Genomic DNA, 12191 nt, shown 5'->3' with positions numbered 1-12191 from the left:
GCCCTTGATAAATATTGATGAATAAATTAATGACTAAAGGCTCAGGACAGGAGAAGAGAAATAAATGCAGTGAGCCCCACATCATTAGATCATCTGACTTGTAAATTAGTGCCCTTGACCTCAGCTTGTAGTCCAGCATAAAAATGCTTTCCCCTGGCTATTTCAGAGCACCCTGGGGAGTATCCAGGCTTCTGGAAGTCCAAATCTGAGATAGAGAGAGGAGAAGGAGGAGAAAGGGTGGGGGCGGTGAGGAGAAGAGAGAAGAGAAACAGAAGGGGAGGGGGAGAAGGAGGAGAGAGAGAAAGAGGGAGGGTGGGCTAGCACCCTGGGGGTCTCTCCTGCCTTTTGTGGTGCACCTTAGCTCCAGCTTTAACCTGGAGGGTTGACACTGGGCAGCTCCACCCTCTTGGGTGGAGATTTTCACTCTACAGCCACAGTAGAAGTTTGGACAGAAGGCAAAGAACAAGCCCATCAGTATACATCCTACAAAACATACGTATATATTAATAGCAAGGAGAGCTACTTCCTACAAGACAATGATCTCTGTCCTACACACTTCCCATACTTGTTCTGAGGATCAAATAAAGGAGAATAAGCTGGAATGTGACACGCATTCGTGAGTCACTATACTACACTGTTAGCTGAGCGATTGCTCCTGGCAAAATGCCATTTGTGTTACTCATACCGTAGTACTAAAGATTTACGTCAGTGATTCCATGGTATCCTCTCACTCCTAGATGACTTCACTATCCTCATTCAACACCCCAAGTCACAGTTCTGTGATGGATCTCCTCCAAAGCCTCTCACTTCCACTACATGTGGTCAGGCTCTTAATCTCGTCATCAAGTCTAAATCATTTTATTTTGAAAGCCTTAAGCCTCAAGACCTAAGAATATCTGATGTCCTACTTACAGTAACCTAAACTTCTAGCTCTATACACACTTACTGCCTTGTACCTACTTTTCAACCCCACCAAGACGTCCTCAAGTACCTCCTCCCCATCTCTTAGCCCCCTAATTAATGCAATAGCCATTTTTCTTCTTTCTGTTCTCAGTGGAGGAGTGGCTCTCTATCCTCTCCCAGGGAATCTCTCCATCTGAACTCTGGACTCCAGCCCCACCCCCACACCCTGTTTCATCAATTATTTACCCTCTCCTCTAGGTCTTTCAACTTATCCTTTCTTGGCTTTTTTCCCTCAGCACATAGACATGATCATATCTCTTCTAACAACTACCAAAAACAGATCTTAGGTTACATGATCTGATAGTCTCCATATCTAGAATTCTCTTTCTCCTCCTTTTTTCAGGGTCAAATCTTTCTCCCTGCTAATCACTCCACACCCCTCCATAACCTGAGATCTGTCCTCAGCATTCTCCGGAGACTGCTCCAGACCTGGCCCCAGTGACCTAACAGGCTAGGGTCACATTTCACCTCTTATCTAACTTGGCATCAACTCTAGAAGGCTGCTCCCCCTTCTAGTTCTGTGCTTCCTTGATACCACTCAGGGGTGTTCCCCTGCCCCCTCTAACTGCTCCTTCTAAGTCTCCTAACAGGTTTATTTCCCTTTTTCACTCTCCACCCCCTCCCCTTCCCACTGCTGGCATATCTCTTTCTAAGCAATTTTATCATCACCTGTGGCTTAAATGACTGCTTGTATACACTAACGGCATACATTCTTGGAGCCTCCAATCTATATGGCCAACTGTCTTTTAGACATTCCTGTTTTTAAGGCCTGTAGCCATTTCAAACTTAGTGTGACCCAAGCTGAACTGATCATCTTTCTTGTTTCCAAAACTGACTTTTTGTTCTACATTTACTGTTTGTGTATATGGTTAACACATCCATCTAGCGAGTTGGCCAGGTACGTGAAAGGAGCCAGGTTGTTCCTTACCTCCGACTCCTCTGGCTCCGGATCCTATTGACATGGCCCATCTCTCCAATCCATCCATTCATCTCTTTCTCTAACACTGTTGAATGTAGACCTTTTGGCCCCCTTTTATGGATTATGTCAGTCATTTCCAGACTGTTCTTCCTGCTGGCCTCCATCTCCCTCCTCCAGCCTAAAGATTTGACATTGCTTTTTTTCCCCTTTGTCATTGTTATTCAGTTATGTCTCTTTTCCTTCAGTGTCTTTTTCAAACTAAAAAGGAGTATACTCTTATTGTAAAATAGCCAATCGCGTATAAGGCTGTAAAGAAAAAGTTAAAGTTACCCTGATCCAGACCTCAAATCTTACTCCCAAATACACTTGCATTTCTTCTACTTCGACTTTTTTCTTTTTTTTCTAAAGTTTTTATAGGTCTTTCTTTTTGTGGCACACTGTCCAGTATGTGGGATCTTAGTTCCCCAAGCAGGGATCCAATCCACGTCCCCTGCAGTGGATTCTTAACCACTGGACCACCAAGGAAGTCCCTCTTCTACTTTAAGAGGCACTTTTTTCCCCCTCATATTTTAATATCTCTGAAATCAAACTGTATCATACAGTCAGTGTTGTCTGAGATTTGATTAAATACATTATTGCTCTGCAATGTGCTATTTTTACTTATTAATATGGGTCACGATTCCAAACCAGCACTTATCTCCAGGATGCTCTTTCTAAACATCAAATCTGGTTGGGTCACTACCCTCCCCCAAATTCTTCAAAGCTCCCCCTCCTTAGCCCACCTCCACTTCCTAGGCCCCTCACCATCTGACTCTCTCCTACTTTTGCAAGTTTTGTTTCCAGCACATCTTCACACATCCTCTTCCTCAAGTCAAGGATATGTATTTGCAGTTAGTTCCCCAAATAGACTCTGTTGAGCCAGATCTTGGTGCTGTTGTACCTTTGTTTCCTCTGCCTCTTCCTCACCTCTTCTACTCCAAGTTGCCTCTTACTGGAAAACTGTCCCCGATCCTCTGCAAGCTAAGGCTGAGTTCTTCCTTTACGCACTGTCTCTCAGTTTCTCCAGCATCAGATGCATGTCTTTAAGTTACTTAACACACAGGTTTAAGCCTCTTTTACTTATTGCTTCCAATAAATCATTAGCTCTCAAGTACGTGTTCTTCTTTATACTCATTTCCAGCAGTGCCAGGGCAACATAAAGTGTTAGTTGATCGATTGTGTCCAATCTGTGCGACCCCATGGACTGACCATGCCAGGCTCCTCTGTCTAGGGGATTCTCCAGGCAAGAATACTGGAGTGGGTTGCCATGCCCTTCTCCAGGGGATCTTCCTGACCCAGAGATCAAATTTGGGTCTTCTGCTTTGCAGGCAGATTCTTTACAGTTTGAGCCACCAGAGAAGCCCTCTGAGCTACTAGGAAAGCCCAACATAGTGCCCCATAAATATTTCTGGAAATAATGAACTGTATATGAGGGAAGCATAAAAATGTTCCCTGAGATATGGTGAAGAGCATTCTTATAGACCATCACCTTAACCTGGGACAAGAGAGAAAAAGGAGGAGAGAAGGGGGACTTCCCTGGTGGTCCAGTGGCTAGGACTCCATGCTCCCAATGCAGAGGGCCTGAGTTCCATCCCTGGTAAGGGGACTAGAGCCCACATGTCTCAACTAAGAGTTTGCATGCCATGACTAGGACCTGGCACAGCCAAATAAATAAGTAGACAAAGAAGAAAAGAGCAAGGAGAGAAAGTCTGGACGTTAAACCACCTGGGCACCCAGAAAGCTAAATAATGGGGGGTTTTCTTCCTTTTTCCCCATTTTCTACTCCTCCAGACCTAGTTGCACCCTCAACCAAAGATAATCTGATTTCAACAACCATGACTTTGATGACCCCTTCCTTTCTTTCTAGTCTAAGTGCTTCAAGTTCAAATCTCTATGTCATCACCCTCTCTTGCCACAAGTACCCTATCCAGTTTTGAAAAGTACTAAAGGGGGATTCTTTCCACTTGCCACCCTTCAGTGCCCATCTGAGTTCTCCGTTTGTCTTCCCTCCTGTCCCAGGTGTGGATACACCTGGCAGGTCCATCAAGACTCCATTAGGGAAAAAAAAAAAAATGAAAAGAAACTAAAGTGCAATACAAAACCTTTATTTTAATAACTATTCTAAAGGCTTGAATATCTGGGCTTCCCTGATAGCTCAATTGGTAAAGAATCCGCCTGCCATGCAGGAGACCCCAGTTCGATTCCTGGATCGGCAAGATCCGCTGGAGAGGGATAGGCTACCCACTCCAGTATTCTGGCCTGGATAATCCCCATGGACAGAGGAGCCTGGCAGGCTGCAGTCCATGTGGTTGCAAAAAGTAGCTTTCACTTTCAAAAGCTTGATGTTAATGTGGAGACCTCAGTGGGAAACACCCCCTCTTAACCCTGTTTTGGGTTCAGGTTCAAGAAAATGACAAAAATAGACAAAAATGTTTCCCAGTTCTTCTTTCTGACCTAAATAATTTAAAGCCAAGGGTTCCAATTCATTCATGGAAAAGTACCAGGGTATGTTGGAGACTTAAACCAAGCTCAGCTAATGTGACCTATGTGTCAGTCAGTAAAACTGGCCCACAGTAACACAAGTTGACAATTGTGAGGCCGAGATACTTTCAATACCTTCCCTTAGCAAAAAGGACAGGGGCTTATGAAACAATTAAAAATAGGAGAGCAAAAGAAGAAAAAGTGGAAAGATGAAGGGAGTACAAGAAGGAAGACTGGCACTGATGTGGAGGAGAAAATAGGAAATATGGCCAGCAGAGGATATAAAAAATAAGCATATTTGCTGTTACAGTTGGGGTGAGGATAAACAGTCACAACAGAAGGAAATAAGAAGGCAGCTAAAGAAAAGAATGGGAGAGGGCAGGGAATCAGATAGGTAAGTAGATAAAACAAGAAAAGTATTTGGGCCTGTGTATAGCTGAGCGCCAAAGAATTGATGCTTTTGAACTGTGGTGTTGGAGGAGACTCTTGAGAGTCCCTTGGACTGCAAGGAGATCCAACCAGTCCATTCTAAAGGAGATCAGCCCTGGGATTTCTTTGGAAGGACTGATGCTAAAGCTAAAACTCCAATACTTTGGCCACATCATGCGAAGAGTTGACTCATTGAAAAAGACTCTTGAGGCTGGGAGGGATTGGGGACAGGGGGAGAAGGGGACGACAGAGGATGAGATGGCTGGATGGCATCACCAACTCGATGCACATGGGTTTGGGTGAACTCTGGGAGTTGGTGATGGACAGGGAGGCCTGGCATGCTGCAATTCATGGGGTCGCAAAGAGTCAGACACGACTGAGTGACTGAACTGAACTGAAAGACTAATAAAGAAACAGAACAGGACCAGAAGGATTATTTCAGGATGAACATGTGGACAGGTAAAATGTAGAAGAAGCAACGGTTAGGAACGTGCTGTAATTCTACTGTCTTGAAGAGGCCAAGATTTTCATACTAGAGTTTGTCAAGATCTAGTCTACAAATGGGACTTCCCTGGTGGCTCACTGGTAAAGAATCTGCCAATGCAGGAAATGCAGGTTCTATCTCTGGGTCAGGAAGATCCCTTGAAGGAAAAAATGGCAACCCACTCCAGTATTCTTGCCTGGAGAATCCCCATGGACAGAGGAGCCTTGTGTCCATGGGTCGCAAAGAGTTGGACACGATTTAACAACCACAAAGTCCATGCATGGGTCGCAAAGAGTTGGACACGATTTAACAACCACAAAGGCACACAGGCAGTCTACCAGTCCCTGGAAGTAGGAAGTTTACAGCCCCTCAGTGGAGAATGAGAGTCAAGCTGAATGCTGGGGACAACCTGGTGGAATCCAGCTAGCCTGTACTGCTCTCACATTCTGAATGCCTGGAGGAAATGTGACATTTGGAGGGAACCAACTTCACCACTTGAGCCAACACAAAAGAGACTGTACAAATCTCTTCTGTTCATAAATTTTGGAGTAAATAAGAGCAAGGGCACCAGATAACTTAACTGTCCATTTCAGCTACTAGGGAATTCACACATCAAATTTGATTTTTTTTCAGCAGCTTAGCGTGAGACTGCTAGGAAGGAAAAAGGCCTTCCTGTAACCGACCTGTAACCTTCAGAGTGATTTCTCTTTTCAGTGCAGATTTTGGGCGTATTCGGACCCCTAGGAGCAAGCGTCCGGAGGAGTCGCCCCAGGGGTTATCCCGAGATCTAGATGGGCTTGCTTTGGAAGCGAAATTTGTCCCCCACCCCACCCCCCCGCACCTCGATGCTGCCTCCGGGTATCTGAAATTATTAGCCTGCAGCGTTAAAGTAAGGTGTGTTTGGAGAGATCGCAAGACGCTGGTTGATTTGCACATTTTCCCCCACCCAGCGACTTCAGCCCGGACTTACTCTAAGAAAGGAGCGGGCGAGAACACCTCTTCTATTGTTTTCATTTCCTACGTGGCCGAAACCTAGAGGAGCGGCGGGTCGCCTACCTGCCTTCCCGCCCCGGGCCGGGAGCGGCTGCGCGACCGGCCGCGCGGTTCGTGGCCGCCGCCGGGTCGCCGGCCACCTCACCTATGGCGCTTTCTTCCCGGTTCGGACCCGCCTGACTCATCTGGGATGGGTGGCAGGGGTGGGGGAGACCTCACAGGGCGGAGGGACAGGAGGAGGCGGGCCAGGCCCTTCCCCCAGAGCCGGGGAGGAGGCGTTGCCAGGGCGCAGGTGAAGCCGGCTCCGGCCGATCCCGGGAACTTTCGCCGCGGGGAGTCGCGGCGCGCGGCGCGCAGGGCCGGCCCAGGGAGCCGCTCTCTCCCACCTGGGCGGCGCGCGGGGCCTGTGGCCGCGGGGAGCCCGCCACCCTCTCGGCACGTTCTGGGTCTGCCCGCAGGCCGCGGCTGATGGAGGCGGGTGGCGCCACTCTGGGCGCAGGTGACACACTCCAGGCCGGGGTTTCCGCTGGCGCGGGAGAGCGCCGGGAGGGCGAGACGCAGACACCTCGGGGTCGGGGGACGACGGGGCCGCGATGGCCCGGGAGCTGAGCCAGGAGGCCCTCCTGGACTTTCTCTGCCAGGCCGGGGGCCGGGTGACGAACGCCGCCTTGCTGAGCCACTTCAAGAGCTTCCTCCGCGACCCCGACGCGACCCCCAGCCAGCAGCAGCGCCGCCGCGAGCTTTTCAAGGGTTACGTCAACTCGGTCGCCGCAGTGCGCCAGGACCCCGACGGCACCAAGTACGTGGTGCTCAAGAGGAGGTACCGGGACCTTGTAGGGGAGGAGGAGGGGCTGCGGCGACCCCGCGACCCGCCCGCGGGCGCCGCCCCTGCAGGGGAAGCTGCGCCCGGCTCCCCGCTCCCCGCTCGCCGGGGGGAACACCCGCCGCAACCGCAGCCGGGGAGGCGGATCCGCCGTGAGGAGGCGCCAGCAGGTGCCGCAGCCCCGGTCGCAGACGCAGGTTGCAATGGACTCCCCGCGGGCGGCGCCCGGGAGGCGGCGCGGGGAGGCGGCAGGCCGAGGGGCCGCTCCGGACACCGGGCGCCGGTGCCCGCGGCCGCTGTGGCGGCGGCTGCTCAGGACCGAGCCAGGTGCGCGGCGGCAGAGACGCAGGGCCGCTGCTGCTGGGAATGCCTCCAGAACGGCCTGGGGGGGCTCCCGGACCCCGCCACCGCCAGCGCCAGCGCCGCGGAGAAGCTGGCCCAGGACGACCGCGGGGCTCCCAGGCCGCAGTGGGAAGGTGTTCCCGCGGAGCCCCCGCCAGGGCCTGCCACGCCCCGCTCGCCTCCTGCCACCGTCGAGGCTGCTGCACCACCCGCTGTCTTGTCCAGTCCCAGTCCCGCAGGAGATCCTCCCGCGCCGGTGACCCCGGGCTCCGTGCATTACTCCACTCTGCAGCAGCAGCAGCAGCGCACTCGCGAGTGGGTAGCCAGACACCCCCAGGTACCCGAGACCCGGGACCACGGCCCAGTCCGAGCCTGGTCGGTGCTGCCAGACGACTTCCCTCGGCTGCCCTCGGAGCAGGGCTCCTGGGTCCAGGAATCTGAGTCAGCGCCCGCGGAACCCCCTCCTCCTTCTCAGTCTCTCGTCTTTCCCACTGTTTCGGAAGTCTGGCCCGGGGATTCTCAGCTGGCAGTCTTTCGCAGCATTCGTTGTCAGCTGTCCCTCCAGGATTTGGAGGACTTCGTGGAACAGGAGAGCCATGGCAGTGAGGAGAGCAGCAGCGGCCCCAAAGAGTCCCCTGGAGGTTCCGAAGACGGGCTGCGTCTGGCCCTGGGAGCCCCAGATGGGAGAAGACTCAGGAATCCAGCCGGGGCTCCTCCAAAGGAGGCCAGGCCCACTAGGAGCCCCCAGGGCCTCAGGAATGTAGGGGATGCTCACACCTCTCAGCCGGTCTCCACAGGAGCTGATGGTCCTGCAGGCGACCCCCAACCTTTATCCTGGCCAGCTCCCAAACTAAGGAGATCCCTAAGGAGGAACTCCAGGGCTGGGAGAGCCAAATTGTCCTCCTCTGATGAAGAGTGCCTTCAGGAGGATTTGCTGAAAAGGAGCCGGCGCCCACCCCGGTCCAGGAAACCCTCCAGAGTGGGAGCCATGTCCAGCCCAAGGGTGGATGCTGCATTGACACTAGCACATGCAGACATTAAAGCTGCTGCTGCCGCTGAGCGGAATCATCCACACAGCTGGCAGGTCCCTGGAGGGGACAGGCTCGCGGCCTTGGTCCCCCACAGATCTTCGGAGCACAAGTCATCCCTTGTCCCCCTCGATGCCAGGGAGCATGAATGGATCGTGAAGCTGGCCAGTGGCTCTTGGATTCGGGTGTTGAGTTTGTTCTGGGAAGACCCCCAGCTGGCTTTGCACAAAGACTTCTTGACCGGGTACACTGCCTTGCACTGGATAGCCAAGCATGGTGCCCTCAGGGCCCTTCAGGACTTGGCCTCAAGTGCACAGAAAGCAGGGGTTGCTCTTGATGTCAATGTGAAGTCCAGCTGCGGGTACACCCCACTGCACCTTGCGGCCATTCACGGCCACCAGGGGATCATCAAATTGCTTGTGCAAAGGCTGGCATCTCGTGTAAACATCCGGGACAGCAGTGGGAAGAAGCCTTGGCAGTATCTGACCAGCAATACCTCTGGGGAAATATGGCAGCTACTGGAAGCCCCACGGGGCAAGCCCATTTTCCCCACCTATTCGTTGGTTCGTAGCTCTTCCCCCACCAGGAAGGTCAAGAGCCAGGAAGTATCTCGACATGTCACCCGAAAGACTTCCTTAGCTGCACTCCTCAAAAGTCAGCACACCAAATGGAAGCTGGCCAACCAGTATGAGAAATGCCCCAATCTGAGGGAAAGAGAAGAGGACAGTGCCTGAGGGGAGCCCCTCTCTCCAACATGGCCTCCACACCCCCATCCTTGAGCTATTCAGTGAGAGAATCCAGGGAGAGTGGAAAAATTGCTGAGGAGTTGGTTGAGAGGTCAAGTGAGATGGCCTGCCTGTTTACCTCCCTTTATTCTGTGTCAGCACATCCTGGGCCTTCAAGGTCATCCAAGCTTTCTAACGGTGAATGTAGACAAGAGTCAGGTGCCTAAACCTGGTGTTCTTCCCCTTCCTTTGCCACCTGGGCACAGGTGGCCATGCCATTCTCCCAAGCAGCCACCCCAGGCCTTGGCTAGAGAGGGAACAGATGTCTAACAAGAAGAGAGGCAATTCAAGGAACTGACAAGCCTCAAACAAAATCCTCTCGCTGGCTAGGAGCTCTCTGGCTTCCATTCATTTGGAGAATATATCTTGGCTGAGAGGAAAAGTACCAGGTTTGAAATCAGATGGTTCCTCTTCTTTCCTCTCTCTCTCTTTTTTTTTTTTTTTGCATTCAAATCGGTGCAATAAAATTATTACTGGAGAGTACAAGTTGCACTAAGAGATTCATCTACCCTATCCTCAGGTTTTCCTTTTAATGCGATCTTTGGTGGCCAGTGCAAGAAAAGATTAATGCCTCTTTTCAGAGAAGCAGTTGGGTAAGATCCAGTTGTGACTGACATTCAGGCCCTGCTTTTAAAAAAAAATCAAAACTAAGGGGAACTTTCCAAATGTAAAAACTGTATGGCTCATTTGCATAGTGACTGAAACCATCTTTTATGGAAACTCCTGTGACAAATGGCAGAATTAGCATTAGTAGTTTTTAGTAGGTCTGAATGGCCAATATTCATACTCATGAAAAGAGAAATGATTTTGTTCTGGGGATGCAATAAGGGTTGTGAGGTGAATGCATCCCCACCAGGAATTCTCTAAGCTGCTAAATATAATTTTATTTGCACTAAACTCGTTGCCAATTAAGATTAAATATTAGCCTTGAGTTAGTGCTGTGTCTGACAGGAAGTGCTCTTTTATTTGTTTGTGATGAGACTGTTCTCTGTGGATCCATGGAATAAAAATGACTAGTTAATAAACTGCAGCAGGACATCAAGATTTCAGAATGTCAGTTCAAAGAGAGTTGCAAGGTTAAGTGTCCAATTCGAAATAGTTAATTTTTTATGGAGATATTTTTATGTGCTGTGGCAATGATGTTGTATTTTTAACGTATTTTTGTGTTTCTTCTGGCTCCCCCCCCCCATTAAAATATCAACAGATATTTGTAGTTTATTGTTCTTCAATAATGCTGATTACTGTTAACTTTCTTCTTTACAAAATTGTGTCTCAGTGAATGTCAAATATTTTTGTTTCTTTGTAGTTTTACTTTATAATTTTGCTGAAATAAATATCTTTCTGTTCTATTAAAAACAAAAAACAGGCAGAATAAATGAATCTAAGTATTACTTTTCTCCAAAAAGGCCTATACTCAGGATGAAACTTTAGCAAATCAAATCAAGAAAGCTACAGGCACAGATGGCAGGTGTATGGTTAGGAGAAATGAAATTTTTAAAGATAAAAGATAAACACTTATGTGAATACTCTAGTAAACCCGGTGATCTCCAAGGGTGGAAAAAAATCACAAAAATGTCAACTTCTTTTAAAAATCAAGGAAATGTTTTTACTTTACCATGTTGTTATCACAGTGTCAATTTATTCAACAAGTATGTTTTCATTAGTGCTGTGGAATTTATAAAGGTGAGTGGGAAACGACTTCTCCCCTCTTGAACTTAAAAAATCTAACAAGAGTTTTTGCTGGTTGATTTATACCATACCTTTCTCCCAAAGTATCTTTTGAAGTTGCATTATATTAGGTATAAGCTTTTGAAATGAGACAAAGGAAAAAACAAAAAGATGCTACCAGGAATGAGGACAAAACCACTGCAATGCAAGAAGAAAGTTTTTTTCAAAGTGTCGTAAGTACAAAATTAAGTGCTCCAAAGGGTTTCTGAGGAGAGACTCCTTTGGGCTAGGAAAATTAGGGCGGGCTGCTGGAAGGCCAGGCATCTTTAGGTGAATGATCTTGGCTTTCCACAGAAACCAGCTGTGTTGGTTCTACCGCATTCTTGACTGGCTGCCACTGTGATTTCATAGCACAGCATTGACTGATTGCTCAATGGTTAGAACACAGTCCCAGGTTCATTCTTAGGAGGATCCATCAGGTCCCTCTGTCCACACACCACACCTCTCACTCTGATCAACTTTCTGACGTGGTTAACATGTATTTGGGGAGAGGGTGGGGCAGAAGAGGGTTTTGAGAGCAGAGGAAAGCACAGACCTAATGGAGTCACTCTTTTGCTCATGTCATAAAGCACAGACTAGGAGGACTGCCCGGGCAATCTCCTCCCGGCCTCTCTCTTCCACGCACCCCACACTGACGCCTCACCAAACTACCGGAGTGCGAATGCTCTTACCCTCAAAGTTTCTGTCCTGGTGCCGAATTCTTTCAGCTTAGAATCCCTTTTGCTTCTTTCCTGGAGATAATGTGTGTTTCATAGGACAGCTCAGAGGTCGATGCCTCCGTGAAGACAAAGCTTGGGGATGTATTTGGAGGACACGTAGCTGCTCATGACTGTGCGGGGTATGTGGCATCTGCGGTGTGGCAGCCTGCAGTGGTGTGGAATAAGGTGAGGATGGAAAGGGAATGTAAGGTCAAGTTGAAAAAGATCTTTTATGATGTGTGTGTGTGTGCTTAGTCGCTCAGTCGTGTCCCAGTCTGTGACCCTTTGGACTGCAGCCCACCAGACTCCTCTCTGTCTATGGAATTTTTCAGGCATGAATACTGGAGTGGGTTTCCATTTCCTCCTCCAAGGGATCTTCCCAACCCAGGGATTGAACCCAGGTCTCCTGCACTGCAGGCAGATTCTTTATTCACTGAGCCATCAGGCTTCCCTGATTTTACATGTCAAGACAAATAGTC

At 49.5% G+C, this 12191-nt stretch overlaps 1 protein-coding gene across 1 annotated transcript; it reads left to right on the top strand.

Annotated features, from left to right (window-relative positions):
• Positions 1–6379: 6379 nt before the first annotated feature.
• SOWAHB (sosondowah ankyrin repeat domain family member B) lies at positions 6380–10984 on the top strand. The gene has a single exon (XM_027544827.1). It carries the CDS (start codon positions 6902–6904, stop codon positions 9233–9235), a length of 2334 nt encoding a protein of 777 aa, XP_027400628.1. The 5' UTR covers positions 6380–6901; the 3' UTR covers positions 9236–10984.
• The last annotated feature ends 1207 nt before the right edge of the window (positions 10985–12191 follow it).

Source organism: Bos indicus x Bos taurus, chromosome 6, assembly GCF_003369695.1.
Source record: "Bos indicus x Bos taurus breed Angus x Brahman F1 hybrid chromosome 6, Bos_hybrid_MaternalHap_v2.0, whole genome shotgun sequence".
Lineage (NCBI taxonomy): Eukaryota > Metazoa > Chordata > Mammalia > Artiodactyla > Bovidae > Bos > Bos indicus x Bos taurus.
Note: the sequence above shows the minus strand (reverse complement) of the source record. Positions and strands in the feature narration are given on the sequence as shown.

Coding starts and splice junctions, on each gene's coding strand:
- SOWAHB (XM_027544827.1), top strand. CDS start 6,902: ATGGCCCGGGAGCTGAGCCAGGAGGCCCTCCTGGACTTTCTCTGCCAG.